Genomic DNA, 26085 nt, shown 5'->3' on the forward strand with positions numbered 1-26085 from the left:
CTGTTAGCAGGCTCCTGATGAAAAGTGGGTATATTCAATCTCGTCCAATCGTGCTTTGATATCCTGCGTATTCCAATGAGATTCGTGTCTTCGTTATCTCCTTCCAGCAAATCCCACCTTTGTCGCAGCAACCGCCCTTCGAGTCCAGTGTCCCTACCACCGGCTGCTGTTACTCCTCTGCATACCAGGACGATTCGGTCGTGGCGGCGGTGCCATCGAGCGCTTCACCGGACTGCCATTGGCACGAGCATCTACAGGCAGATGCTGAGCTGCGCCACCAATCTTGCCAAAGTCTTGGAAGAGGTCGATGGCTTCTTCACTACCATCACTAGGGAGATTTACGCCGAAGAGCTCGGCCGCGTCTGTGGCATGCGATGCATTGTGACTGGGCTGCACGTTCTCAGCCCCAAGGCCAATATCGAGCCAGCTGAGGTCTTCTGCAGGCTGTGAAGTTGGGCCCTTGTGGTCGAATTTCAGTGGCGATCGTAGTGTTCCAGACTTTGTGAAGAAGGGTGATAGTGCAAACATGTCAGTAGGTGGCGCCAGAGTGATATTATTGCTCTTAGCAGTGCCGGTGACGTCGGCCAGGATTCCTGTACTGGTGGCGGCACGAGCGAGCGAAGGCCGTCTTGCTGAGCGCTTCTCGGGTGATCCACGAGCAGCAATGTCATCAACAGGTGCGTCAATGAAGACATCGAAAGCAGCATTGAACAGATTACTATTGCCTGGCGTATCGCCCAACTGGACAAATGGTGTCTTCGATCCGACAAAAGGCGAGCGATATGGTGTCAGGCCAACGGCTCCGTCTTCAGTCAGGTTGAAGGCCGGGCTCCAGGCACTACCCTCAGGCAGGGGGCTCAGAGTCTTGAGCGGAGAACCCATCATTGCCTTCACACGATTTCGATGGTTGCGCAAATTCGTGTTAGGCGACACTGAAGGCGGCGGCTTTGCAGGACGCTTGAAGACCACTGCGGGCGTGAGGGGGTTGTCATTCTTCAATGGCGAGGACGAGTCGAATTGTGAAGCTGAGATCTTGTGCAGTGGTCGCTCCTTTGTAGGACTGTCGAAGGAAGAGCTCCGGATGCGGGCGATCTCTTCTTCGGCACGACCCTTCTTGATGCGAGGTCGGCTGATATCTGCTTCGGACGTGAGCAAATGTGCTGCGCCTCTTGCAGCAGATGACTCGATAGATGACCAGTAGCCGCTGTCGTTCAGTCCTGAGAACCTCTGGCGACGACCACCTGAACGGCTGGTGGACGTAAAGCGCGGAACCGGAGGTGGAGTATCTTTACGATCGGCCTCTGTCACCATAGGAGGTGGTGAGGAGCCAATGTCTTGTGGTGGTGGAGATGATCGAAAATGCATGGGAGGTGGCGGCATAGCCGCAGAGTCGTCTTGGTCATCCTCGTGCATGGCAGGATCGGAGCCAGGTATTGTGCCATCAGACGATAAATCGGTATCATCTGGAAACTTGGCAGTGTCAATAGTCTTGCTTTCCATCTTCTTAACCGGACAGGGGGCGAGAGAGAATTGGCCAATGGCAGGGGCAGTGGCAGGTCGGAACCCAGGCAGGTCGTGCGACAAAGCCTGCATATATTCGGCACCATCTGAGCCAGTGATGCGGCGCACAGGATTCTTCTTGCCCAGAAGGTAAGGTCGCTCATCACCAGGCAAGATAGCCCAGTAGTTTCCTTTGCCTGGATCATCCTTGGGTCGCTCCTGTTTGATAAAGCTCTTGTTGAGGCTAAGATTATGGCGGATGCTATTCTGCCAGCCGGATTCGGAGGTCTTGTAGAAACAGAAGTTGTCCGATATCCACTTGTATATTTGTGCAAGCGTGAGACGGCGGTGAGGCGCTCTTAGGATCGCCATACCAATCAGCTCCGCATAGCTATGTGGCGGCTTTGATCCATCGTCAGTCACCATTGGCATATCCCTAGGATTTGGCAGCTCGAAGGGCTCGTTCTTATCCAGCTTTTGCTTCTTGATGATTGGGCGGTCTCGGAGGGGCGCGGTGTCTGTCATTGCCCGCTTCGATGGGGCCTTGTATCCGTACTCGGCACCATAGCCCAAAGGCTGAAGGGGCTCGAAGGGCGCGCCGTAGTTCTCCTTGTCCATGGTGTAGGGTTTGGCAAACGGCGTCAAGAGTGACTGCTCCGACATGCTCGGAGGATTCGGATACATGCTGTAGAAGTTTGCATTCTTCCGCGGCGAGTCGGTATTGAAGTTCGGCTGTGCAGGTGGAGGTATTTGTAGATCAGCCAGATTGTGGGAGCTGACGGGCTGCATAGGCGAGCTGTCCGTCTTGGTAGGCGAGCTGGCTGGGTAGGACGCTGCTGTCGGGTTGAGCTGGATATTTTGCTTGGTTGACGCGTCGCTCAATGGCCCTAATGCGTTCAAGAGTGCTCGTTCGACATCGTCACACCCGGGAGCACAATATGACGCGTCACCAGCTTGGTATACCTCGAAAGAGGGTGGTCGACGCGATGCCGCCGCCATTGACGGTGGTGACATGCAAGACGGAGTATGTATGGTCGGTGAAGCTCGCTTTCCTACGCGTCCAGAACTCTGATGCGCGAAGTCGTGAGGTGTGCTCGCGCTCGCGGCTGATCGTCCGGATGTGCGTTGAAGTCGTTGGGAGGGAACCTGGTATTTCAATGGACTCGGAGTGATTTTGATGGTCGGGATGATATAGATCTCCTATGGTATCCTGCATTCGATATGTTAGTCGTCTGCCTTGCTCATCATCATTTCAAACTGCTTGTGCTCCATTTCCTTACCGCGCACGGAGCGCGTTTAGGCCGGATATAGGCAGTGCGTGGGCAGAGTTACATACCAATCGAGCGCGCTCACCGACGTGAGAGGCCTGTTAGCTGTATTCAAACTCTAGTAACAGTACTACAGCGAATTGCAATGGTGAAGAAGAGGACAATGAGCACAGCTCGGAGCAAGCGAAGAAGCAAGAGTGCTGCTCTTCAGCTGGTCGAGAGGTGTGAAGAAGACAGTGCGGGGCTTTCCTTGCGTGCTGAGTCGGGCGACTTAGAGTGCAGGGATTGGCTCTCGCGGTCTCACGGCGTCTCGGCGATAGAGCGTTTGGCCAGAGTTGAATCCTTGCTTCGAGAACGCCTTAACGGCAGATCAGTCGATCGTCTCGGCTTCGTAGTGGGAAGACAACGGCTTGTTGTTTCAGCGCGAACAACTCGAGAACATGGAGCACGTATGGCTATTTACTACGGCTTCACAATCATCGTCAAAGCACCTCGCATGCTCGCAGGACGAGCTCATTGAAAGCTTCGGGCGACTACACTTTGGCGCTTGCGGTAACACGAGATGACGAAATACAAAACACGCTAGTCACGCTGTCATGTGATCTTTCAGCACAAACGGTCATATTCTTGAGATTGGGAATATAGATGTGATCACGTTGATAAAGTCATACGAACGGTTGACAGAAGTGTTGACTTGCATACCCGTCACGTCTCAGTCAGACTGAGAGAAGCCTACACCCTTGCCAACACCCAACGTAATGAGCCTCGCTTGCATGTCTCTGGCCAATCTCGCCATATCGCTCTCAAGCCCATCAAAGTCGCAATCTGCCGCCCAGCCGCCGATACCATGCTGTAGAATATTCCGAGCTCGACTCGGATCCGTGCCTTTCATTCCCATGGTCCCATGCAACGTCAAACGTTCGCCGGCTTTGCTGTCGTAGACACCTCGATGGAGGATGTTATTATTATAGAACACGATGTCACCAGGCTCCATCTTGACGTGGATTTGGCCGGGCAACTCGGTCTCATATGGATCAGCATTGCGTTCTCGATCGGTTCTTGGGCGTGCGTGACTGCCTGGGATGACGACGAGAGAGCTGTCGGGATATAAGGCCAGATTCCATTGGGCGTGGACCATGGGCTCTTCGAGTCTTGCCAGTTCGGATTCTGGAGAAATGTCTGGACCTATATCGTCTCTGTGCCAACGCAGGGCGAAGTCCTTCGGCGGGCGAATCAGCATGTTGTATAGCTCCATGACCAGATCGCCCTGGGTGCATTGTAGTAACGATGTCACTGTCGTGATCATTGTGCTGTGAAAATAGCTTTCAGCAAAGACTGTACGATCCTTGTCAGACATTGATGGGTGCAACAGATGCTGTACGCCCCAAACGCCCTCCTTCAGTGCATCATTGGCGGACCAAGGTGGGAACTGCTTAGGTACAGTCCTCACGTATTGCCAATCGCCTTTGCGAGCCCGCTCAGCGGCATGTTTTGCAGCAGTCTTGAAGCGTGCAACATCGTCTTGTGTGAAAGCAGCAGAGATGCGTACAAAGCCATCTCGAGCGAGTGATGCTCGTAGTTCCTTTCCCGATGGCAATGTTATTGCTTTCGCGGAGATCATCGTGGTCGAGTGATGGTGGTGCAAGATGTGGCTCGGAGTGCACGAACCCTCTTTGTGCATTTGGGGAGAAGCTCGCAGCTTCGAGCTGTTAACATAGTGGCCTGAAAACCACCTTTTATTACATGGATTACTTGTTTCACTTGCCGTGATCCTTTTTGCAATAAATATGCTCTGATCGTATGATAGATACATCCACGTCCTTGATCAATCCCGGCGACGACGACCACCCAAGCAGCATGAGCACGAACTAGTCGCACACCTCTCTCTGGTCGAACGTCAACATGGATATCTTCCAATGTGTCTCCGGCTACATCACCAAAATGGTGTCGAACGGAGACAGCACAGCTACAGCTGGTGCAGCGAAGATGAAGATCCTTTTGCTCGATCGCGACACAGTACCGATCGTATCCGCAGCAACTACACAGTCAGCACTCCTCAACCACTCCGTCTACCTGACCGATCGAATCGAGAATCAAGAGCGAGAGAAAATGCGACATCTGCGCTGCTTGTGCTTCTTACGACCATCTTCCGACAGCATACAACTCTTGATTGACGAGTTCCGAGAACCGAAGTATGGAGAGTACTATATCTGTATGCGCTACCTTGCTATATGCCAAAATGAGCTGGGAGATAGGCTTCTGACTGACACCTAGACTTCAGCAACATCATAAAGAAATCCTCGCTCGAACGATTAGCCGAAGCGGACGATCACGAAGTTGTGAAAGGCATCGTGGAATACTTTGCCGACTTCATAGTCGTCAATCCTGAGCTCTGCAGCCTTCCCTTATCGTCACGTATCTTCAGCACTTCGCCTGATGCATGGAACCATGATAGTCTCACTCGGACCACCGAAGGTGTACTCGCATTACTTTTGAGCCTGAAGAAGAAGCCTTTGATACGATATGAGAAGAACAGTGTGCTGTGCCGGAAGCTCGCGACGGAAATCAGGTATGCGATGACACAAGAGGAGCAGCTATTTGATTTCCGAAGGCCAGATACGCCTCCCATACTGCTGTTGATGGATCGACGTGGAGATCCCGTCACTCCTCTTTTAACACAGTGGACGTATCAGGCTATGGTACATGAGTTATTAGGTATCGAGAACGGGAGGGTCAATCTTAGCGACGTGCCTGAAGTACGGCCTGAGTTCAAGGTAAATGGTTGTAGACACACGGAGTTTAATTAATGACACTGACATGCGACAGGAAATCGTGCTATCACCCGACCAGGATCCTTTCTTTGCCAAGAACATGTATCTCAATTTCGGCGATCTTGGCCAGAACGCCAAGGAGTATGTAGAGCAATTCGCGTCAAAGCAGGCGAGCGGCCAGAAGCTCGACAGCATAGAAGATATGAAGCGCTTCGTCGAGGAATACCCTGAGTTCCGGCGACTGTCTGGCAATGTCACCAAGCATGTCACGTTAGTAACGGAGCTCAGTCGACGAGTCGAGACCGACCACCTGCTAGATGTGTCTGAGCTCGAGCAGAGTCTTGCTTGCAACGACAATCATACACAAGATGTCAGGACCCTGCAATCGATCATACAGAACATTGCGATACCTCCATCGAACAAACTCAAGCTTGTGGCAATCTATGCTTTACGGTACTCGAATCACGTTAACAATAACACCTTTGCTCTGCTCGATCTTCTTGCTGTGGCTGGTGGCATCAGCAGACACCGCATCAACCTCATTCCGAAGCTTCTGGCCTATGCCGCCAGCCTACACACAGCCCAGCAAGGAAACGGTGCTGGTGGTCTACCAGATCTTTTCCAGCCTGCTCAGAATATTTTCTCAGAAGCACGATCACGATTCAACCGTGGTTTACGTGGTGTGGAGAATGTCTACACGCAACACTCGCCTCGACTCGAGACCACTTTGCAGGACCTGATCAAGGGCCGTTTGTCTACGAATGCTCATCCGTTTGTTGAAGGTGGAGGGCAGACGCGAGATAAGCCGCAGGACATCATCGTCTTCATTGTGGGCGGTGTGACGTACGAAGAGGCGAAGATGGTGGCGCAGGTCAATGCCAGCTCGCCTGGTGTACGTGTCGTGCTAGGAGGCACTGGTATTGTGAACAGCATGAGTTTCTTAGAGGATGTTGAGGAGAGTGTTGATGCTTGGCCTGAGCCGCAGCCTGATACAGCAGCGGGACGGCTCAGAAGAGAAGTCGGGCGAGCATGATATTGAGTGATGATTGCAGGACAATTCTTATTGACGTCAAAGCCGCGGGTTTCAGCGCATCTGACCCTACGTGGACGCATGTTTTCGTGTCCTCGGTGTGCTTCAACCCGAGATTAGGGCTTCGGCACTTCGTCCGGACCCCAGAACCTCGTTTGACTTCCTCCTCCTCTTCCAGCCTCTCCAGTTCAGACAATTGATCTACATCATCGTCCCCGCAAACATACCCGTTTGTACCTTGGTGCCTCCTGGATTCAGGTACTCATGGCCATGCAGGGTGGTGTTTGCTCTTCACGAGCTCTGTCCGAGGAGTTTAGCCCTGCCACCAGCGGAATATAAGAACCGACTTTTCTTCATCGTGAGTATCAGTTCTCGTTAAATCAAGACCAATATGATTGCAAGTTATTTGGCTGCTCTCGCTTTCGCAGGCTCGGCTTTTGCAGCAGCTCCTTATTCGGAATACATTCTCGCCCCATCGCAGCGTGTCTTGACACCAGTCTCTGTCCACCAAGCCAATGGCTCCGTCACCAATCCTTCTGGTCTTACAGAGAATGGAAATGGCAACACTGCTCTGGCTGGTCGCTCTGCTGTGACTTACGACTACGGCAAGAACATTGGTGGACTGGTGTCCTTCACCGTCTCATCCGTGAACGGCACTGGCAATTACATCGGCATCTCATTCTCAGAGTCGTCCTTCTGGATCAGCCCTGATGGCAGCGATGCTACACAGAACGTCGGCATCGATGAGACACTCTGGTACCTTGTCAATGCCACTGGTGATTACACACTCGACAACGACCATCAACGAGGTGGTTTCAGATATCTCAACGTCAACCATAACAGCTCTGGATCCGTGGCTTTGAGCTCGATCACCACGAACTTTACTGCCATGCCACACTATGCAGATGATGCTATGCGTGACTATACTGGCTATTTCCATTGCAATGACGAGATATTGAACAGAGTCTGGTACGCCGCAGCGTATACTGATCAACTCTGCACGATCCCATCCACTTCGGGCAACTCGTTGGTTGACCTTGAGGCTAACAACACCAATGCTACAGTAAGTAAAGCCGTGTGGGCGAGAGATGATATGTACTGACGTGAATATAGACATACTGGTGGTCCAATTCCACTCTTACGAATGGTTCACAAGCTCTTGTCGACGGTGCGAAGCGTGACAAGCTGATCTGGCCCGGTGATTTCTCCATTTCGTTGCCAGGGGTCTTCCTCTCGACGAACGACCAATCTACACTCAAGCTGTCTGTAGCACAGCTTCTCTCTGAACAGAATGCTTCCACTGGACAGCTCCACTACGTTGCCAGTCCGACTTTCGAGCGCCCTGCCAGTGCATTCTTCGAGGGTATCTCGCAGGTCTACTCGTTCACCTACCACCTCTACAACCTCCTGGCGCTCAACAACTACTACATCTATAGTGGAGATCTTGAGTTCCTACAGCAAAATTGGTACCGATTCCAGTTTGGACTCAATTACAGCCTCTCGTCTGTCGACTCAACTGGCTTGGCGTACGTAGGCGAGAACGCCACTGCCGACTGGCTGCGAGTTGGCATGGGCGCCCGCAATATCGAGGCCAACTCTGTTCTCGCATACACCCTCACCACTGCCATCAGCCTTGCTTACGCAGTTAACGACACGGCTCTCATTCCGACTTGGCAGAAGTACCACGACAACATCGTCTCGGCAGCCAACACGCTGTTGTGGGATGATGCCGCTGGTCTGTTCAAGGACAATGAAACGACTACCTTGCATCCTCAGGATGGTAACTCGTGGGCTGTACTCTCTGGTGTTGCCAATGCAAGCCGTGCGGCTACTATCTCCACAAATCTTCACGCACGATGGGGTCCATACGGCGCACCAGCACCTGAAGCTGGCACGACTGTATCACCATTTATCAGTGGCTTCGAGCTCCAAGCTCACTTCTTGGCTGGACGACCAGAGTACGCGATCGCATTGATGGAGTACATGTGGGGTGACTTTATGCTTGATGACCCTCGCATGACCAACAGCACGTTCAACGAGGGCTACGATGTCTCTGGTGCTCTTCACTATCCAGCTTACGAGGACGATGCACGTATTAGCCACGCCCACGGCTGGTCGACTGGGCCTCTACTTGCTCTGACCAACTACGCTGCTGGTCTACATGTGATCAACAGTACGACTTGGCTTGTTCAGCCACAGCCAGGCAACTTGACCAGCATCGACGCAGGGTTCACTACTGCCATTGGCACTTTCGGCGCCAAGTTCAGCAGCGGGAATGGCTCGGTTCAGTACAGCTTCCAGACGCCATCAGGTACTTCTGGGACTGTGAAGATGTCTGGTGTCAGCGGTAGCCTAAAAAGCGCCAATGGTACAATGGTGCCTTTGGTTAATGGCATGGCTAGCGGAGTGCCTGGCGGAAACTGGACACTGTTGACGACTGGAAATAGCACTCTTGGAGGCAATGGTGGTAGTGGTAGTGCATCGAATGGCACGTCTGGAAGTGGGAGTGGTCCAGTGCCGTACACGGGCAGTGCGGCGAAGATAAGTATGGGAACGCTCATTGGCCTTGTGGCAGTGACTGCTTTCACTCTAGTACTGTAGGTATAATGCTATCATTAGCGATTGCAGATTACATGCTATGCCAAATTGATCACAATGTATTACTCCATACACTATCAAGTCAAGCGTGCCGCGTGTGAGTGGTGGTCGCGCACGGACCATGTCGAGCTTCACACCTCACTGCGGCAGCATGGCATAGTCTGACGGTCTCGGAGACGTCTTGTACTGAAACTGTCGACTGGACCTAACGACCCTGCTCCTACTGGCTCACGGAAGACACTCACGACTTACCGCTCAGTTCTTTTCACCCACGAGCCGATACTCTACGAACACCAAATTCGCCAAACGACCACTCTGGTGGAAGCCTGTTTGCTACGATCGTCTCGCCTTGCGCGCCTGACCATAATCTGTCCTTGAAGAGCTTCCCAGCCTTATCCTCGCCGCCAGCGACGATAGCGACGTCACGGCCGAAGCATTCTTAGTAGCTTCGGAGAGTTTCAAGATCAATGCATGGTTCGAAGCTCAACGGCATTGCCGCGTCCAAGCGGCTGAAGAGACGAGATAAATCATCTGAGGAAGCGGCAATACTGTATTGCGGCGTACACTTATACTCTCTGCTGTATTCGCCCCCGCAGCCTAGACCTACGGCCTGTCAAGACAATCGGCTTCTGGCGGAACTTCTGCGAGGCTCAGAAACGGCGGTTGTACGTGCTCGCAGCTCTACCACTTCCACGTTACCACGTCGAGCGTATCATGTGCCCGCACAGGAGACGTGATCGGCATTACTAGACTGGCCTCACGGATGTTTGGTGATTCGCACGGCATTCAGGGTTGTTCGAGCGTGGCTAGCGCGTAGGAATCGACACACAATCTTCACGAGCCAGCAGCGAGAGACAGCGTATTCCTGTCCGTCCGTCTTCGACGACCTTTCGTCACATGACTCTCGGTCCGTGCACCCCTGTGCGTTTCGTGCCCCACTAGAAGTTCAAGCTGGTGCCTGCACAATTGAATCTTTTGAAAACAAACAACACATCTTGCGAAAGAAGACCGGCCACTTCCACGAGCGTGGCTCCTGCCATCATGGATTCTGATCCATGGAGATGGAGCATCTCCGACGTGCAACAATTCTTTCGACAAGATGCTGCGCGTTATGTTCGTGATCGGAATTCGTACCTACCACCGATGCCCACCTTCCTTCAGTCTTTAGCCGACAACGAGGTTGATGGTGCCTCACTGCTGGACGCTGTCGAGTCAACCACACTGCGAGATGACCTCGGTATCCGCTCGCTTCGCGACCGTGGCGCTATCATGCACTGCATCTACAAGCTTCGCAGCGTATCCCTCAGCTACCGTGGGCGTGGGCTCAGCGAAGCTCCAGGCACACCGGCCTCGCTTCCTGGCGCACCCTCGTTCTCCGACGCGGCAGTACTTCCACCGGCAGATGCACAACTGCTGATGGACTTTGATCAGGACATGCCAGTCGGACATCACGTTCGCGAAAATGAGGTCGAGGTTCAGGATACCCGTGGTCGGAAGCGGCGTAAGCTGGATCTTACGAAATCGATGCTTGCACCTTCGAAGCTGGAACTTGATCACACTTCTCATCTACCCGATGCGGCATTGCCGGTCGATGAAATCTTCTTTGGCTCTACCACCCTCGGTCACGAAGTGCTGACCGTCCCGCCAGCAGGCAATATCATGGTCCACACCCTTGAGAGCACGGGCGAGACCAAAGAGTTTCACTTTTCAAGACCAGCTACTCAGCACCCTGGTGAGGCTGAGTATGTTTCGCGACGCTTGACATACTTATTCAACCAAGTGACCGACGAAAGAGGGATCAACCTGCAACGTTTCGGGCAGGATGCAGTTGCTTTCCTACCTTATCCTGACCAATATCACAAGAGCAAAGCACGGTCTGCGCTTGTCATCCAAGCTGGCTCTACAGACAATTTTGTCGCCACACGCGAAAAGGCTGATCTACTGCGGACTGACTACCAGTACGGAGGCGGCGAGCAGGAATCCACGGGCGAATGGGACTTCCTCGTGGACAAGTATAAGCAAGGTAGCGAAGATCAGGAGTTGCCAGTGTTAGGACAGTCGGAAGCTGAGTTAAAGATCACTGCGACAAATTCTTCTATCAACGAGGATGAAGAAGCTCATGAGGATGCCGATACCTATGCTGCGGTCAAGGCGAACCAGAGTTCCACTTTGGTCGAAGATTACATGACAGCATATGCGGCACAGTGGCGAGAGAAGAAAACAGGGCAGTGGGAAGGCAAGGCTTGGACTGTGTGGAGACAGATGAAACAAAGCCGAACGCTCAGAGATATCATGATCGAGGCGGCTAAAACGGAAATCAAGCGGCTAGGTCTACGACTCACGAATCTGACGCGCGACATTGTCGGGGAAGAGTGGTCCAGTTCAGCTGCTCTCAAAAGTGAATGTGCAAGGCTCGATCCGACACTCGAGGACCGTGAGTACGAGATGTGGAAGATCTCGGTGTGGCAGAGGAAGAAAGAGCCAGAGCATGTGATCCACCACAGGCATGCATCGAGTGGCCACGCGCAACAGACACTGGCTACGACCAAGTCTACAAATAACTCTTTTGTGTTGCATCAGGGCGACAGGCTGAGCATCTCACCTACTCGTGCAACTCATGTTGTGGCGCCACCAACTATTTCAAAGGAAGCTACACCAGCGGGACACCACACTGACGAGGAAGCAGAGGTGGAGGATTTCCATACACCCAGTGGCAGTCCGTTCGTCGAACCGTCACAGCTGCCAGAGGATGGTTTTGAAGCTTCGGACGAGATGTCTGCGCTTGATCCATCTTCACCTGATTTCATACAGCGGCTTTCGGAAGCGGAGACTCCAGTAGCAATTGCAGGCTCTGCTAGATCTTCTCAGCCCGTAACTACTCGGACCTCGACTCGAGGCTCTGTCGAGCGGAGCGCCACGAAACACTTGGACTCTACCATGCAAGGACAGACCTCGGCTGACGAGTTGCCTTCGCCATCCACGTTCGTTTCTCAAAGGGTGAAGCCAGAATTGGCAACGCCGTCCAAGGATCGATTTGATGGTCGTGGGCACCTTTCTTCGCAGCCCATTGAGCTTTTGTCAGACTCTGGTCCCACTCCACGGTCACGCCGCAAGAAAGGACTCCCAAACAAAACTGTTGCAAAGAAGACCGAGCCCAAATATGATGGTAATGGCGAATTCGCCGTCGCTCCAGATGTGGATGCTTGGGAGTACGACGAGTTGCACGCACGAAGCGATCGAATGCGCCTGCTCATCAAGGTCTTGAAAGATAATGGCGCGGACATGCGTAACGATCTACATCGTTCGTTCATGAGGGACAGGGCAGCGTTCAATAAGGAGTTGCAGGCCATTGTGAAGGCTCAAGGCCAAGCAAGCAGCCTGCTCAGGTTCGACGATATCATGCTGTGGTGCGCTCGCGTATTGGCAGTCTGGTATAGATGCGATATTGCATATCTATCGCGTGACCCCGAAGCTGAACTTTGGAGCGAAATCATTCGCGACAAAGAGCAGATCGAGCGGTTCGTACAGATGCTTGCCACGGTGCTGCGAAAGATAAAGAGTGTTTTGTTTGAGATGCCGCAACGCACCGAAACCAGTGCTGCACCAAGAGCACCCAGCACGATGCATCTTGCATCCGACAGTGAAGAAGGCCCAAAGGACACTCCGCATAAGAGGCGCAAGAGAAAGATGCTGGAGAGCCAAGCGGTGAAGAAGACTAGGACCGACGCTCACGCACGTCAGGAGAAATTCGACCGAGTGATGGAGACACAGGCTCAAGGGTCTTCACAGCTGGCATCTCTGGATCCTACCGATTCCGTGAAGACCGAAATTGTTTTCAACCTCGCCCAGGTCGCGGAAGGCAAGCAGCCCATCTATATTCATGCAAGCCTCGCACGAATGATGAAGGATCATCAGATCAAAGGTGTGCGCTTCTTGTGGCGAGAGATTACTGCTAAAGGCGATGACGACGGACCTCAAGGATGTTTGCTGGCTCACACCATGGGTCTTGGGAAGACCATGCAGACCATCGCGCTGCTCGTCGCTGTGGTCGAGACTTGCGAGTCCAGGGACAAGGGTATTCGTAAGCAGTTGCCCCGTACCCTGATACCGAAAGCTGCACGCGACGAACGTACACTCCGCATACTCATCCTTTGTCCACCTACCTTGGTCGAGAATTGGTATAGAGAGATCCAAAAATGGGCACCACTCAACAAATTAGGTCACATTCACCGGATCGAGGCTAGCGGCACGGCTGGAGGGAATATGGAGATCCTGGAGGAGTGGTACCAGATTGGTGGAGTTCTCCTGATAGGATATGCGATGTTCCGCGGCTTTACTCACCGGAACACCGAAAGACGTCAGAAGCAAGATGGTGAGATGCTTGACAAGATTTTGCTGCAGGGCCCCGAATTGGTTGTTGCGGACGAGGCGCACAACATGAAGAATCCTCGAGCCGGGGTCTCGCTTGGCCCAAGTGCAATCAAGACTCAGTCACGTATTGCTCTCACTGGGACACCAATGAGCAACGACGTTGATGAGATCTATGCCCTGATATCGTGGGTGGCACCGGACTTCCTTGGTGAGCCTCAATGGTTTCGAGCGCAATATGGTGAACCCATCAAGGACGGCTTGTACGAAGACAGCAGTGCCTACGAGAGACGTAAGAGCATCAAGAAGCTGGCAGTCCTACACAGGGATATTGGGCCAAAGGTGGATCGTGCTGACATCACAGCCTTGAAAGGCTCTCTTCAATCCAAAGTGGAGTATGTGATCACGATCGAGATGACACACACGCAGAGAACGCTGTACTCGCGGTGCGTGCATGCTCTGCTCACTGGAGACCGCAACAGAAGTGCCAGCCAGGTCACCATCTTCAGCTGGCTTGGACTACTGATGTTGCTCACGAACCATCCTGCTGCGTTCCAGCGGAAATTGCTTCAGCCCAAGCCGACGCAAGCAAGAAAGTCGAAGAAGGACCCTGTTGAGCTGCTACGCGAGGATTCACCTGCAGTCTCTGACGCTTCTGCTGGCACCATGGCAACCAGTGCCCTGGAGGACGCCACCCTTGAACAAGTGATGGAAGCCGAAGCTATGGGAGATCCCGGCGAGGAAGACCTCTTTACGCTTGGTTTCACACAGAAAATGATCGACACTATTGTTGCAGGTTTCGAGCAGGACATAGACCCAAAACTGTCACCGAAGATGGAATCTCTGCTGGAGATTGTCAACAGCTCTCGACTCTGCGATGACAAGCTGCTCATCTTTTCCGGCAGTATTCCGACTATCAATTATGTTTGTGATCTATTCAACGATCGCAGCGTTCGCTATGGTCGGATTGATGGACAGATAGCATCTGCAAAGCGGATGAGCGCGATCAAGAACCTCGACGAGGGCATGTTCGATGTCTTGATCGTATCGACGCGCGCAGGTGGCGTCGGTCTCAATATCCAAAGCGCCAATCGCGTCGTCATTCTTGACTTCAGCTTCAACCCTACTTGGGAAGAACAGGCTATCGGTCGTGCCTATCGCCTTGGTCAGACGAAGCCTGTGTTTGTCTACCGCTTTGTTGCCGGCGGCACTTTCGAGACCAATATATACAACAAGCAGCAGTTCAAGACTTCGCTTGCACAGCGCGTGGTGGACAAGAAGAATCCGCGCCGCAATGCGACCAAGAACACCCGCGAATATCTGTACGAGCCGACGCCAGTGCAGCAAGATGACGTTGGCGACTTGATTGGCAAAGACCCGCTTGTGCTCGATAAGTTGCTGATAAGGCAAAGTCAGGGCAAGGACTTGCACATACGAAGCGTTCAGACCATGGAGACTTTGCAAGCAGACGCTGGGGACGAGCCACTTAACGCGGAAGAGCAGAAGGAGGTAGATGAGGAACTGAAGCAAGGCAGGCTCAAGGACCGTGCTAGGCTGCAATTACAAGCCGCTTACCCCAGCACTGCTACTCCAGTGGGCGGACCAGCTTACGGTGGTATGGGACCTCCTTCGACAACACAGCCTTTGCGGCCCACTTTGCCCGTCACGCCGAGTACGTCACATCAGCAGCCAATATTCAATGGCACAGCATCAAGCTTTGCCACGAGGCCACCTTCTGCCACGTCCATGCCAAGTGCATTATCCACTACACCGAATGGACACATTCCTCAGAATTTCAAGCCTTTATACCCGCCTGGTAGTCGGACTATGTGATGCATTTAGACTTGTTTTGCTTGAGAAAGCTTGCAAGAGGGGGGCCACACGGTTTCAGACGAGAAGCATGTACATGTGGGTATCAGAACGAGCATGGCGTTCTTGGGGACACCTGAGGTTTTTGATCATAGATACCCCATAGCGCGAATGGCGGCCTTAGCGGCAAGCCAGAACTGATTTTTCTTATCTGCTGACCCCTGGCCCTTGCCCGTCCTTCACGTCCTTCTCGCTACGCACCGAGGACAATGTCATAGTACCATTTTCCCACTGCCATGTGAGACTGGGCCGTGCCCACGCTCGCCTAACGCCTTCTTTTCGAAAGGGTTGCCATTGCTTGGCATGGATTTATTATCGCTGCCCTTGGCGTCGTTCGAGCTTGGCGCTTTGTCCTCCTCGTCCGACTTGTTGTTGGCGAAAGCCTGCACACCAGTACCGATAGCCCTCATATCAGGATCGTCATTTTGGCTGCCATCCTCCTGCGCCACATGTTGCTTCATGATCTTCACTATCTCCTGGTCGCCACTCGACTCCCGCTCCCGCTGCCACTGAGCGTAATTGTTCCACCACCAAGTGTGCGTCTCTCCATCCTTGCCCTTAAAGCCCGCTGTTCCGTCCGCACTAACGCGAGTCACCCATGGCTTGTCGACGATGTAATGCAGGCACACGACTTCATCGTCCCGCCAGATGTTGGCGTGAATATATCGCATGGTCTTCAGTGCATTATACTGATATCCGAGAGCTCGCCATTTATTCTTGAAGAAGTCCGCGAGAAAGTCCTGGTCGGGAAACTTGTACGTGGAGAGCTTATCTGAGGTATTGAAGAAGTGCAGCATCCGCTCCCAAAGCTCCTTGCTAGGATGATAGAGGAACATGCCGGAGTTCAGAAGGTGATATGTTCCTCTGCTTTCGGGCGTCTGCTGCGTTGGCTTTGTCAAGGCTCCTGGATGTGAGAGTGGCGAGTATGCGCAGTTCTCGACATTCCAGTCTTCTGGCGCCCACGGATCATTGTCGAGATTGCAGACACAGGCGTGATTTGCTGCAATATGATCCGAAGGTAGAGAATCGACATCGCAGAAGACTTCGTCCATATTCCGGAAGATCGCCATGTCGGCATCCAGGTAGCAGACAGCGTCGTATGAGTAAAGATCCTCGAACACTCGTAGCTTGGTCCAGGTGTCGCCAAAACGTTCCGCTATCAATGTGACTTTTATATTCGCCGCTGGGAGCAGAAGTTCGCATGGTCTGAGAATGAGGTTGAGTTTTGGTGCTTCGAGCTCGAGAGCTTTGATGGCCTCTGTTCTCATGTTCGTTGTGTAGTAGACAATCAAGGGATACCTCGAGCCTTGTTTCTTCAGAGTGTGAGCCAGTATTATCACACCTCCCAGATATGAGGCCCGAGTGATGAGTGTGGTGTAGGCATACTTCTTGCCCGTGCTTGACATGATGAATTTCCTGCCAAGGCGAAGCGGCAAAGATGTGAACGATTAACACAGAAGTGAAGAAAGCGAAAGAAGAGCAGATACTAGTTGACCTTCCGAGATTGTGAAGTTCTTGCCATTGACTACCACATACTGATGACGTAAGGATAGTTCGTCAGAACAGCGAGTCTCGACGATGAGTCCTAGCATCACGACATACATCAGCTGGAACAATAGATTAGCTCGTACAGCATATCTGGGCAGATGCTTCAAAATGTACAGAGAGCTTAATGTCGCTCCCAAGGCGAGTCAGGCAAGATAAGGTGCAATAGTAATGATACGAGCTCGGCATAATGCTGCCCCTCACGCGACTGAACGCCGATCTATCCACCTCGTCTCTGCTATCAAGAGTTTGACGGCTGTCCTTTACTAGGAGAGGGATTTCCTTACTTGCCAGTCGAGGTTTGCACTTTCGCTCCAGGCCGTGATCATATCTCCGCCTTACATCTTGCTCCTTCCGCTTTCGGCCGTCGAAACTCTTCTAGCTGCTCATCATGGCCGGCACCGAGCTCCCCAGAATCGAACAAGACTGGACAGACATATCCGCAAAAGCCCAAACCAAACTCCGCAACTCCATACCCTCCGAATGGCGGATTGTACCAGGCAAACTCCCATCAGACACCCAACTAGACATTACCGACTTCCCAGCCAAAAGCGGCCTCCTCTCCGACCAAGAACTTAAAATCACCTCAAGCTATGCCACAGAAATCGTCGGCGCAATAGCAGCAGGCGAATGGACGGCCGTGGAAGTCACAACAGCCTTCTGTAAGCGAGCAGCAATCGCTCATCAACTCACCAACTGCTTGACTGTGATCATGTTCGACGACGCCATCAAACGAGCCAAAGCACTAGATGATCACTTCTCACGGACCGGAACGACAACAGGACCACTGCACGGCCTACCTGTGAGTCTAAAGGACAACTTCAACATCCCCGGCTACCCCAGCAGCGTAGGTTTCTGCGCCTGGGCTCTTGATCCAGTAAAGGAAGAAAGTACCATCGTGTCCGTCCTCCGGGATCTTGGCGCAGTGGCGTACGTGAAGACGAACGTCCCTACTGCAATGATGATAGCAGAATCAGTCAACAATGTCTACGGTCGGACAGTGAACCCACTAAACCGCAACTTGACCTCCGGCGGCAGTTCAGGAGGCGAGTCAGCCTTAATCGCAATGAAAGGAAGTCCCCTAGGTGTGGGAACAGACATCGGTGGATCGTTGCGGATTCCAGCGGCATGTACAGGGATCTTTACAATCCGGCCTTCGTATGGACGATTCCCGCATTTCGATGCTAGGACTGGGATGGGTGGGCAGGAAGCCGTGGCGTCTGTTCACGGGCCCATGGCGAGGAGTATAGGGGATGTGAAACTCTGGATTGAAAGTGTCGTGGGTGCAAAGCCTTGGCTTAAGGACCCGAAGTGTATACCACTACCCTACCAGCTCATAACACTGAACCACAAGCTGAAGATAGCGGTACTCTGGGATAATGGCATCGTGCACCCAACCCCGCCCGTCACACGAGCGCTACAACACACAGTCGAGAAACTGAAGGCAGCCGGCCACGAGATCCTTGACTGGCCAGCGACAGACCACGCAGAAGCCATGATACTCATGGGAAAATTCTTCCTAGCCGACGGCGGCAAGAGCATAAAATCCGTCCTAGAACAATCTGGTGAGCCATTGCAAACAGAAATGGCCGCCTACGGCACCGCGACCGAACTAGGCGTCCATGAACTCTGGCAGCTCCAAAAGCAGCGGACGGCACTGGCAAAACGCTACCTAGACCGAATGGTGGCGTGTGAAGGCCTCGATGCTATACTGACGCCTACGACGCCTTATGCGGCGCCGAAGAATGGGGAGTTCAGGAGTGTGAGTTATACGGGTGTGTATAACATCCTCGACTTATCTGCGACGACTTTCCCGACTGGGGTTGTGGCGGATAAGGAGAAGGATGTTTATGCTCAGGATTTCACGGCGTTTGGGGAGGGGGATGAGGTGGTGTTTAAGGACTACGTTGCCGGCGATGTTCATGGGATGCCGGTTTCATTGCAGTTGGTGGGGAAGAGGCTGGAGGAGGAGAAGATAGTTGCTGTGACCGAAAAAGTGGTTGAAGTGTTAGGCGTGAAGTAGAGCAGGTGAATTGTCAATCAAGCATCTTGTGCCATCTCATTTGCATTCATGAGTGTATTGTTCAAACGTTAGTCGTCGTACACGGGGGTATCATAATATTATCATCCGTCATCATCCATCATCACAACTCCATCTCCTCAACCTCCATCCCACATTCCGCGCACCGTCGCCTCAGCATCCCGGTCTCCGGATCCTCCACCTGCCTACCCCACTCATGAACATGTCTCCCACCACCAATAACATCTCCGAACTCGCCACCACCACCTTTCCTCCCCCGCTTATACGCCTCCACTCTCGTCCTCTTCTTCAACTCCTCGAGTTTATTCCGAAACTTCTTCTCCTTTCTATCCTTCCCCTCCTTCTGCCTGCGCTCAAACTCTTCGTCTAATGCTGCTGCGCTACCCCACTTCTTCTTGGAGAAAGCATAGGCCTCAACTTGGAAGCGGAGGTAGAGCATCATATTATTCCAGGTGCTTTTATGCGGATTCGGCTTCTCCAGATGCGGTAACAAACTCTCATCCCTCAACTCCGGGTCCGTCAGGAGGTAGTCCTCCTTCGCTTCCGTCTTGGTAAGGAGCGAATACTTCTCCGGCAACTTTTCTTTACAGGTATGGCAGACTTGGCATTTCAGCAATTCATCCCACTGCCAATCTATCTCCAGACTCCCACAATCCTGACACTTCTTCGTGATCTCCCTCTTGTCCAGGACCGACAATCCAGGCTCATACGGTCCTTCCCTCCGCTCCCTTAGCCGTTTCTGTAATTGCTGCCGTTCCCACTCCTTCAACGTCATATTTGCCGGTTTATCCGCTGCATCAGGCGCGTGTAGTGCTTTATTGAACGGATCATCTTCGTGTGTCATGAAACCTCCCTTCGTATCGGTCATCTTGCTAAAGTCGTACTCGACATACTTCTGGAATTTCCTCGCGACGCGGATATCGGTGTCACCTGACAGGCCATCGATGCCTCTCGACTTGTCTGAGTCTTTGCGGGCATCGCGCTTAGTGGGTGGCGCATCGCGGGAGGAGGTGATGGACGAGTGCGCTCGTTTCTGGCCGGCTGTGGAGGTGACGGGGTAGCCGGATGCATTTTCTGCTGTCTTGCGACCCTCTGCTACTTGTTGCTGCTGTCGTATGGCTTTGGCTTTTAGTCGTGATTCTTCCATGCGCCTGACCTGCTCCGGTGTCATGTCTGTGGCTTTGGGTGCTGAGGTGCGCGGTGGCGTCGACGGTCTCGCTGCGTCCGCCATCTTCCCGTCTAGTGAAGAATTAGTCTTAGTCTATCGAGAGCGCTATTATGGAATCTACAAGCGCTCACGTAAGGAGAGGTCGAAAGTGTCTCGGAGATGCCTTCTTGTGATCTTTCAATATTTCGTCATCGTGCACGTGCCAACGGCGTTTACGGACATCTGAAAGAGATTTTGATATTTATCTTGAACGCTTTCCAGGAGTATCATATTGCAGGGCACCATGTGATGTGCCTCGATAGCTATATCCATATACCCGTAGCGTCGATGCTCCCGAGAATGCTTTCGCTCTGCTTTCCATGCCATATCATACTATCACAAGCTCCACCAGCGAGAACTAATCACTAAGCTCGATCGCTTCCTCCTCCGTGTTGCCCACCATCTGCAGAGCCGGATCCTTGGCGCTCTGTGCTGGCCACCTGCCCGCGTTAGGAAATACACCACGAGGCTCCTCATCTTCTTCCTCGTCTTCTTCATCATAGTCGTCACTGTCGAACCCCTCCTCCTCTCCCTCCTCATCTGCACGATGGTGACTCCTGAAAGTTCTGACTGGCCCACCTTGGCCCTCCTCTTCATCATCGTACTCTTCTTCCTCATCATAGTCTTCCTCTGTATCTCCAATGTCACCCTCTTCGTCATCATCAGCATTCTCGCTTCGAAAACGATGGCCATTCGTGGCAGGAGCCGCGTCAACATCCGTGTCCTCTTCCTCCAATTCCTCTTCGTCCTCAAGATTCACCTCTCCATCGTCCTCAGTGTCACCTCTATACTCACCTGCCAGTACAGCATAAGGATTGTTTGAGTACTGAGTCTGATGTTGAGTATACTGATACGAATCAGGAACCTCGGCGTTGTGGTTCTCGAATCTGCCATACCCAAACGTGCCATCGCCGTCCTCAGGCTCGCGCGCTCCACCATTGGTCGTGGCTAGCTGAGCGATCATTGGCGCATACCCGGCGGGAGCAGAAGCCTGCTGCTCCTCTTCTTCCTCGTCATCTGAAAGAAGCGAGATGACCTGGGAAGCGGATCGCGATTTAGCATACTGACTGCGTGCATCTTGAGGCGGACTAGGTCCGGCAGCATCGAAGTAGGGATCTGGCTGCGTTTCCTGGTAATGACCGAACGACCTTGCGAGCGTCTCCTCGATCTGCGACGGCGGAATGGTCTGATGCTGTATCTCGTTTGGCCAGAAACCTGCACTGTCCCGGATTTGATCGACGAACCCATTTTCAGCTGGTGCGAATGGATCAGCATCAACGGGCGGGTTGTACAGTGCTGGGTCGGAGATGTGTGCCACTTTCTCCTGTGTCAACATGGCGGGATCCCATGTTGAAGGCTCAAGCGGCTTATCGTTCGAACCAAAATTCCAGGTGGTTTGTGACAAAGCAGGAGCGAAACTGCTTGGCTGCGTGAGGGGTGCTGGAGGCTCCCACTTCGGCAAGTCCGGATATGCCAGGCCATTGGCTTGCTGACCATTCTGTGCCGGGCTGTCGAAGTTGTAGGAAGTAGCAGGCGCAAAGCTGTGCGAGACTGGCTTGACGAAGTCGCTGACAGACTGATCGAACGTGGTATCATCGAAACGAGACTCGGGCCTGCTAATCTCGCACGACCGTGACTCGCGAAAGACCTTGGAGCGCTCGATGGCCTTGCCGTACTGTTCACGTGGCACGAATCTGCTCTCCCTTAGTCGATAAGCTGGCACGTCTCCATGTAGCTCTGGTGTAGGTACGACAGAGCCAGGTCTTGACGCACGCCACCTTGCTTCAGCTCGCGCTTTCATCATTGAGGGAGAGTCGTTGGAGGACCTCGAAGCATCTAGACTCTTTTGCATCTCCTGCTCCTTTGCCACAATATCCTTCACGATCGACCCACTCTCTGCAAGCGCCTCCCTGGCCGCTTTGAGTCGTGCGAAAAGTGCATCGTCGCTGTCGTCCTTCTTTGCGCTTGTCGTAGGTGGCGGTAGCATCAGGGACTTTGGCGCTGATGCTTTGGCCGTCAGGCTCAGAATTGGGGAACGCCCATTACTGTCCGATGGTGTCTTTGATGCATTCTCAACCGAGTCAGATCTCCTCCGCTTCCTTCCACGTTCTGCCTCGTTCATCTTCGCCACAGGATCAATGCCCATAGCCTTGAGTCGGAAGTAATTCGTTTGTGTCGTGCTTTGCTGCCGCTCTTGGCCGGGAGGAGAACCTGCCAGGTATGCCGAACGTCTCAACAGATCAGCCTGTGCACTGTTGTGGTCAAGCTGGTGTAAGCTGTTCGCGCCGTTTACTTGGCTTACACTCTTCTGACGTTTGTGCGAGAAGCCGTTGATGGGGGGAGCGTCCTTTGCCAGTGAAGACAAAGATCGCTTATTGCCGGCTGCTGCATGGGATTTCAAAAGATGCTGTGACGGCCGTATTTCATCAAGCACAGTCTGCTGGAATATCTTGTCGACTCTCTCGGGTCGAGTTGGCGCGTCGTCCATCGTGCTTGCACGACTGCGACTCATTGTACTACCCATATCAGAAACCTTGTCGCTCCTTAAGTCCTCCAAACCTCTCCTTGCTCTCTGTCGTCGCGCGTGTGCGCGTAGTGTTGACTTCCTTCGCCACAGGGCCTCGCGCCACCTCCTCCCGTACCGACGTTCAAGGATATATCGGCGGAAGTCGTCAGCCTCTTTGTTGACCAGCTCGCGGTGGACTTGCGCCTGTGTTTGCGCGACTGTTTGTGAAACAGTATATTCAAGATACTGTCTCAAGAAGCCAGATGTCGAGTCCTCGAGTATTTCTCTAGCGAGCCGATCGAAGATGTCAGCGGCCGTTGGTTGTGAAACAGTAGTGTTGCCTGCGCTTCGAAAGTCCTCGAAGCTTGACCCCTTTCGGAGCGGACTTGGCACACGTGGTTTGTGTTGGTGGTTGATAGAAGCACGCCGCTCGATGGAAATGGAAGGTGTCTCGTGCACAGCTGGTGAAGCTGGTGAAGCTGGTGAAGCTTTCTTGTCTTTCGGCGAAGTCGTTAACGCGGGTTGTGAAGGTTGCACGATCTTCGGCTCGCTCGCTGGCGCGTGATCGGGTACGAAGGTCGCGCTTGCCAAATTAGGTGGCTGAGCGGAAATGGAAGATGCCTCGTCCGGCGAACTTGGTGGCGACTCCACTGTTGACTGAGGTAGATTCTGAAAAAGCGCTGGCACCGCTGGCAAATCAGTGCCATTGCCGTGTGACGTGGGAGCGCCTGTAAAATTGAACACCGGCATCGGCGCAGTTGCAGCCGGCATATCGAAGACACTTTGTGCCCCATTGAAGGCTGGCGAGGTCTGGCGGGCTGGTTGTGCAGCCGACGCGAAGTTGAATGTGCTTCCTTGAAAGGGTGAAGGCTTGAAGGCTGGCAAAGGCGTGCTTGCTGGGGCAGTGGGAGCAACAGCTAGTGCCGCCGCTTTTGCCGCGGTGAAGTCGAAGAGCTTTCCAGGTGGACCACTCGAGGTCGCATTGCTCGGACCCGTGATATTAGTCGATGGCTTACCAAAACTCCATCCACTGTTATCGGTGGTCTTGGCTGTACTTGTGGGAGCCGTGGCAGCTGAAGTCTGCACGACGCAATTCGACACGAGTTGATCAAACGTCGTAGGCTTCTTCTGCTCTTGTTGCGGGGCCACTTCCGGAACGAAAAGACCTTCGCCGTCATCAAGATCAGGCCCCGCCGCTTCCTGCTCGGTCCCGTCCATCATCCCATCCACATCTTCCATTTCGTCTTCATTTTCTTCAGCATGCATCAAACCTGCTTCCCGCGCCTGCTTCACCGTCATACCACTGATAGTGGCAGGTAATGTCCTCCCGAATCTCTTCATCTCCACCATTTCACTTCTCCATTGCTTCGGCAGTCCAACATTGGGCTGTGGCATCTCGCCTCTGACAGAAACCAGATCGATGTACTGGTTTCCATCTGCACGCTTGCCAAACGAGAATCCGTAGGCCTGGCTGAACGTAAAGACCTGATCGACATCGTCGAAAGCGAGGAGATCGCGTAGTGCCTCAGCAGTCCAATCCTCCGTAGATCTGTTCGGACTCTGTCGGAAACCCCTGTAAAGCGCTTCGAGCGTGGTGCGCCGCACAAGGTTGAAGTAGATCTCCGCCACACACGCCATGAGATATGATGTTTTCTTGGATTCTACAATACTCCAGAAGCGTTGGAAATCTTGCTGTGCGATCAGATGGTTCGCTCGTGGCTTCAGCGGTCCCTGCGCATCCATGGTGTTACACGCAGCTGCGTAGAGCTCCAGCGCTACTCGAACTCGGTTATCCATCATGATCTGTCTCGGCCAGCTCTGCGCACGATCTTCCATATCTGGAATAGGGTCCTGCAGCTGGAAGATCACGCAGTATGCTCGGAATTCAGCTTCGTTTGGTAAGCTAACCCGACCACGGCTGTCGTCGTAATATTGCATCAGGGATAAAAGCGTCCGGTCCAGCTGCTCGCGCTCCTGTTGCGCATCGTACTTATCGTATGGCCGTGGGTGCACAGCCAGCTGGTGAAGAGAGACGATATGGAACCGTGCGATCCGCTCGTAACATTCAATTGCAATGCTCAGATCCTCGGCTCTGGTGACTTGTTGTATCGAGAAGTCATTTCTGATCGCCCGTGTTCGATCCCAAACAAAATGGTGCACCTTCTCCAGTGCCGGTGCTTGTCCAATTACTTCGTCGAACAGGTAGTCGCATGTCTTCTTGAGAATCGCGGGTGGTCGCAGATCCGACGGCAATTGCTCCTCCAAACCAGCTGCTGCTCTGCGAAACTTCTTGACAAAGCGTACTTCATCCGGCTGAGCATTTCCGATGCTATACGCCGTCCGGTTCTGATCTGTCTCTTCCGCCCAAACGTCGTTCTGAACAACCCTTTGCACTCTCTCAAACTCCGCGCACATCCCCTGGCATGTTCCAACAGGTGTAATGGCATCGGCCAACGATCGAGGCTTGTTCGGGTCGGCAATGAGGCCCTGGCGTATGGCTTGCGCCCGTTCCTGTTCACGAGACGTCTCGAGCTGTATCGTGTCACTATTTAGGTCGCGTCAGCAGCGATGTCGTTGGGCGTGACTTACCTGCTCATATCGCTGCGCCCAATTGCCTTTTGACTGTGCTCCGCCGAATGCGCCCGGTTGTTGACTCTGCTTGCCGAAAGGAAAGCCATTTGAAGTGTTGGCCAGAGATGATCCCGCAGCAAAACTTCCTCGAGCTGGAGCTGTCGCATCACCACGGGAAGGGCTTCCAAAAGTCCGTCGACCCGTCACCCTGCCACGCGATGCACTTCCTTTGGAGCCTCCTCCTCCACGCGTTGTCGACGTGCCTCGCGCTGTTCCTCGTCCTCTACCTTGCTCTACAGTTCCTCTGCCGCGTGCTGACGACATGGTCGTCCCATCGGTACACAAGCGCTTCGGTCGTCATATGGGAAGATCCAGAAAGTGGTGTCGAGGTACCAAAGAGAGTCGGATTCGTTACTGATGTCGCTTTGTTCAAACCCATTCCCGTCACCAGCCGCTTCGAGAAACCCGACTCGACGGCTAGCGCTTCGGGCCGAGCAGTGGCTGACGTTAGTGGGATTTGCCGGACCGAGCTCCGCTTCGTGACTTCCACATCTGGCATGATGGACTTCGAAAAGGTTGAGCATTCACTTGCTGCCCAGAGCCTACCAAGCCACTACACATCCCACATGCCTGTTATGAATCACAATTCAAGTACACATATGTTATATTCCGTCTATGTACTTTGTAATGTCATCCATCTACCGTCTCGTCTCTGCAGAATCCGCCTGCATACCATTATTCCATGCTCATCATGACTCGTCGCTCAATACAGTAACCGAAATATGTGCAGATGCCGTACGTATATGTAGCA

General features: G+C 53.1%; 8 protein-coding genes across 8 annotated transcripts; 4 read left to right on the top strand and 4 right to left on the bottom strand.

The window, feature by feature from the left end:
* Positions 1 to 153: 153 nt before the first annotated feature.
* Positions 154 to 2499, bottom strand: HCM1 (Forkhead transcription factor; the record flags this gene model as incomplete). Its single annotated transcript, XM_064839001.1, has 1 exon — positions 154 to 2499. The coding sequence occupies one exon, from the start codon at positions 2497 to 2499 to the stop codon at positions 154 to 156; it is 2346 nt and encodes a 781-aa protein (XP_064693249.1).
* A 981-nt stretch (positions 2500 to 3480) lies between these two features.
* Positions 3481 to 4389, bottom strand: LTS14_006304 (uncharacterized protein; the record flags this gene model as incomplete). Its single annotated transcript, XM_064839002.1, has 1 exon — positions 3481 to 4389. The coding sequence occupies one exon, from the start codon at positions 4387 to 4389 to the stop codon at positions 3481 to 3483; it is 909 nt and encodes a 302-aa protein (XP_064693250.1).
* A 281-nt stretch (positions 4390 to 4670) lies between these two features.
* Positions 4671 to 6572, top strand: VPS45 (vacuolar protein sorting-associated protein 45; the record flags this gene model as incomplete). Its single annotated transcript, XM_064839003.1, has 3 exons — positions 4671 to 4980; positions 5043 to 5542; positions 5595 to 6572. 3 exons carry the CDS (start codon positions 4671 to 4673, stop codon positions 6570 to 6572), a joined length of 1788 nt encoding a protein of 595 aa, XP_064693251.1.
* A 388-nt stretch (positions 6573 to 6960) lies between these two features.
* On the top strand, positions 6961 to 9170 carry LTS14_006306 (uncharacterized protein; the record flags this gene model as incomplete). The annotated part of the gene is made up of 2 exons (XM_064839004.1): positions 6961 to 7632; positions 7683 to 9170. The coding sequence occupies 2 exons, from the start codon at positions 6961 to 6963 to the stop codon at positions 9168 to 9170; spliced, it is 2160 nt and encodes a 719-aa protein (XP_064693252.1).
* Positions 9171 to 10208: 1038 nt separating this feature from the next.
* Positions 10209 to 15368, top strand: LTS14_006307 (uncharacterized protein; the record flags this gene model as incomplete). The annotated part of the gene is made up of 1 exon (XM_064839005.1): positions 10209 to 15368. The coding sequence occupies one exon, from the start codon at positions 10209 to 10211 to the stop codon at positions 15366 to 15368; it is 5160 nt and encodes a 1719-aa protein (XP_064693253.1).
* Positions 15369 to 15616: 248 nt separating this feature from the next.
* On the bottom strand, positions 15617 to 16810 carry LTS14_006308 (uncharacterized protein; the record flags this gene model as incomplete). The annotated part of the gene is made up of 1 exon (XM_064839006.1): positions 15617 to 16810. One exon carries the CDS (start codon positions 16808 to 16810, stop codon positions 15617 to 15619), a length of 1194 nt encoding a protein of 397 aa, XP_064693254.1.
* Positions 16811 to 17340: 530 nt separating this feature from the next.
* LTS14_006309 (uncharacterized protein) lies at positions 17341 to 18972 on the top strand (the record flags this gene model as incomplete). Its single annotated transcript, XM_064839007.1, has 1 exon — positions 17341 to 18972. The coding sequence occupies one exon, from the start codon at positions 17341 to 17343 to the stop codon at positions 18970 to 18972; it is 1632 nt and encodes a 543-aa protein (XP_064693255.1).
* Positions 18973 to 19093: 121 nt separating this feature from the next.
* SAC3 (actin cytoskeleton and mitosis protein) lies at positions 19094 to 25598 on the bottom strand (the record flags this gene model as incomplete). Its single annotated transcript, XM_064839008.1, has 3 exons — positions 19094 to 20229; positions 20564 to 25235; positions 25293 to 25598. 3 exons carry the CDS (start codon positions 25596 to 25598, stop codon positions 19094 to 19096), a joined length of 6114 nt encoding a protein of 2037 aa, XP_064693256.1.
* Positions 25599 to 26085: the final 487 nt, after the last annotated feature.

Source organism: Recurvomyces mirabilis (assembly GCF_035927965.1).
Source record: "Recurvomyces mirabilis strain CCFEE 5264 chromosome Unknown scaffold_16, whole genome shotgun sequence".
Lineage (NCBI taxonomy): Eukaryota > Fungi > Ascomycota > Dothideomycetes > Mycosphaerellales > Teratosphaeriaceae > Recurvomyces > Recurvomyces mirabilis.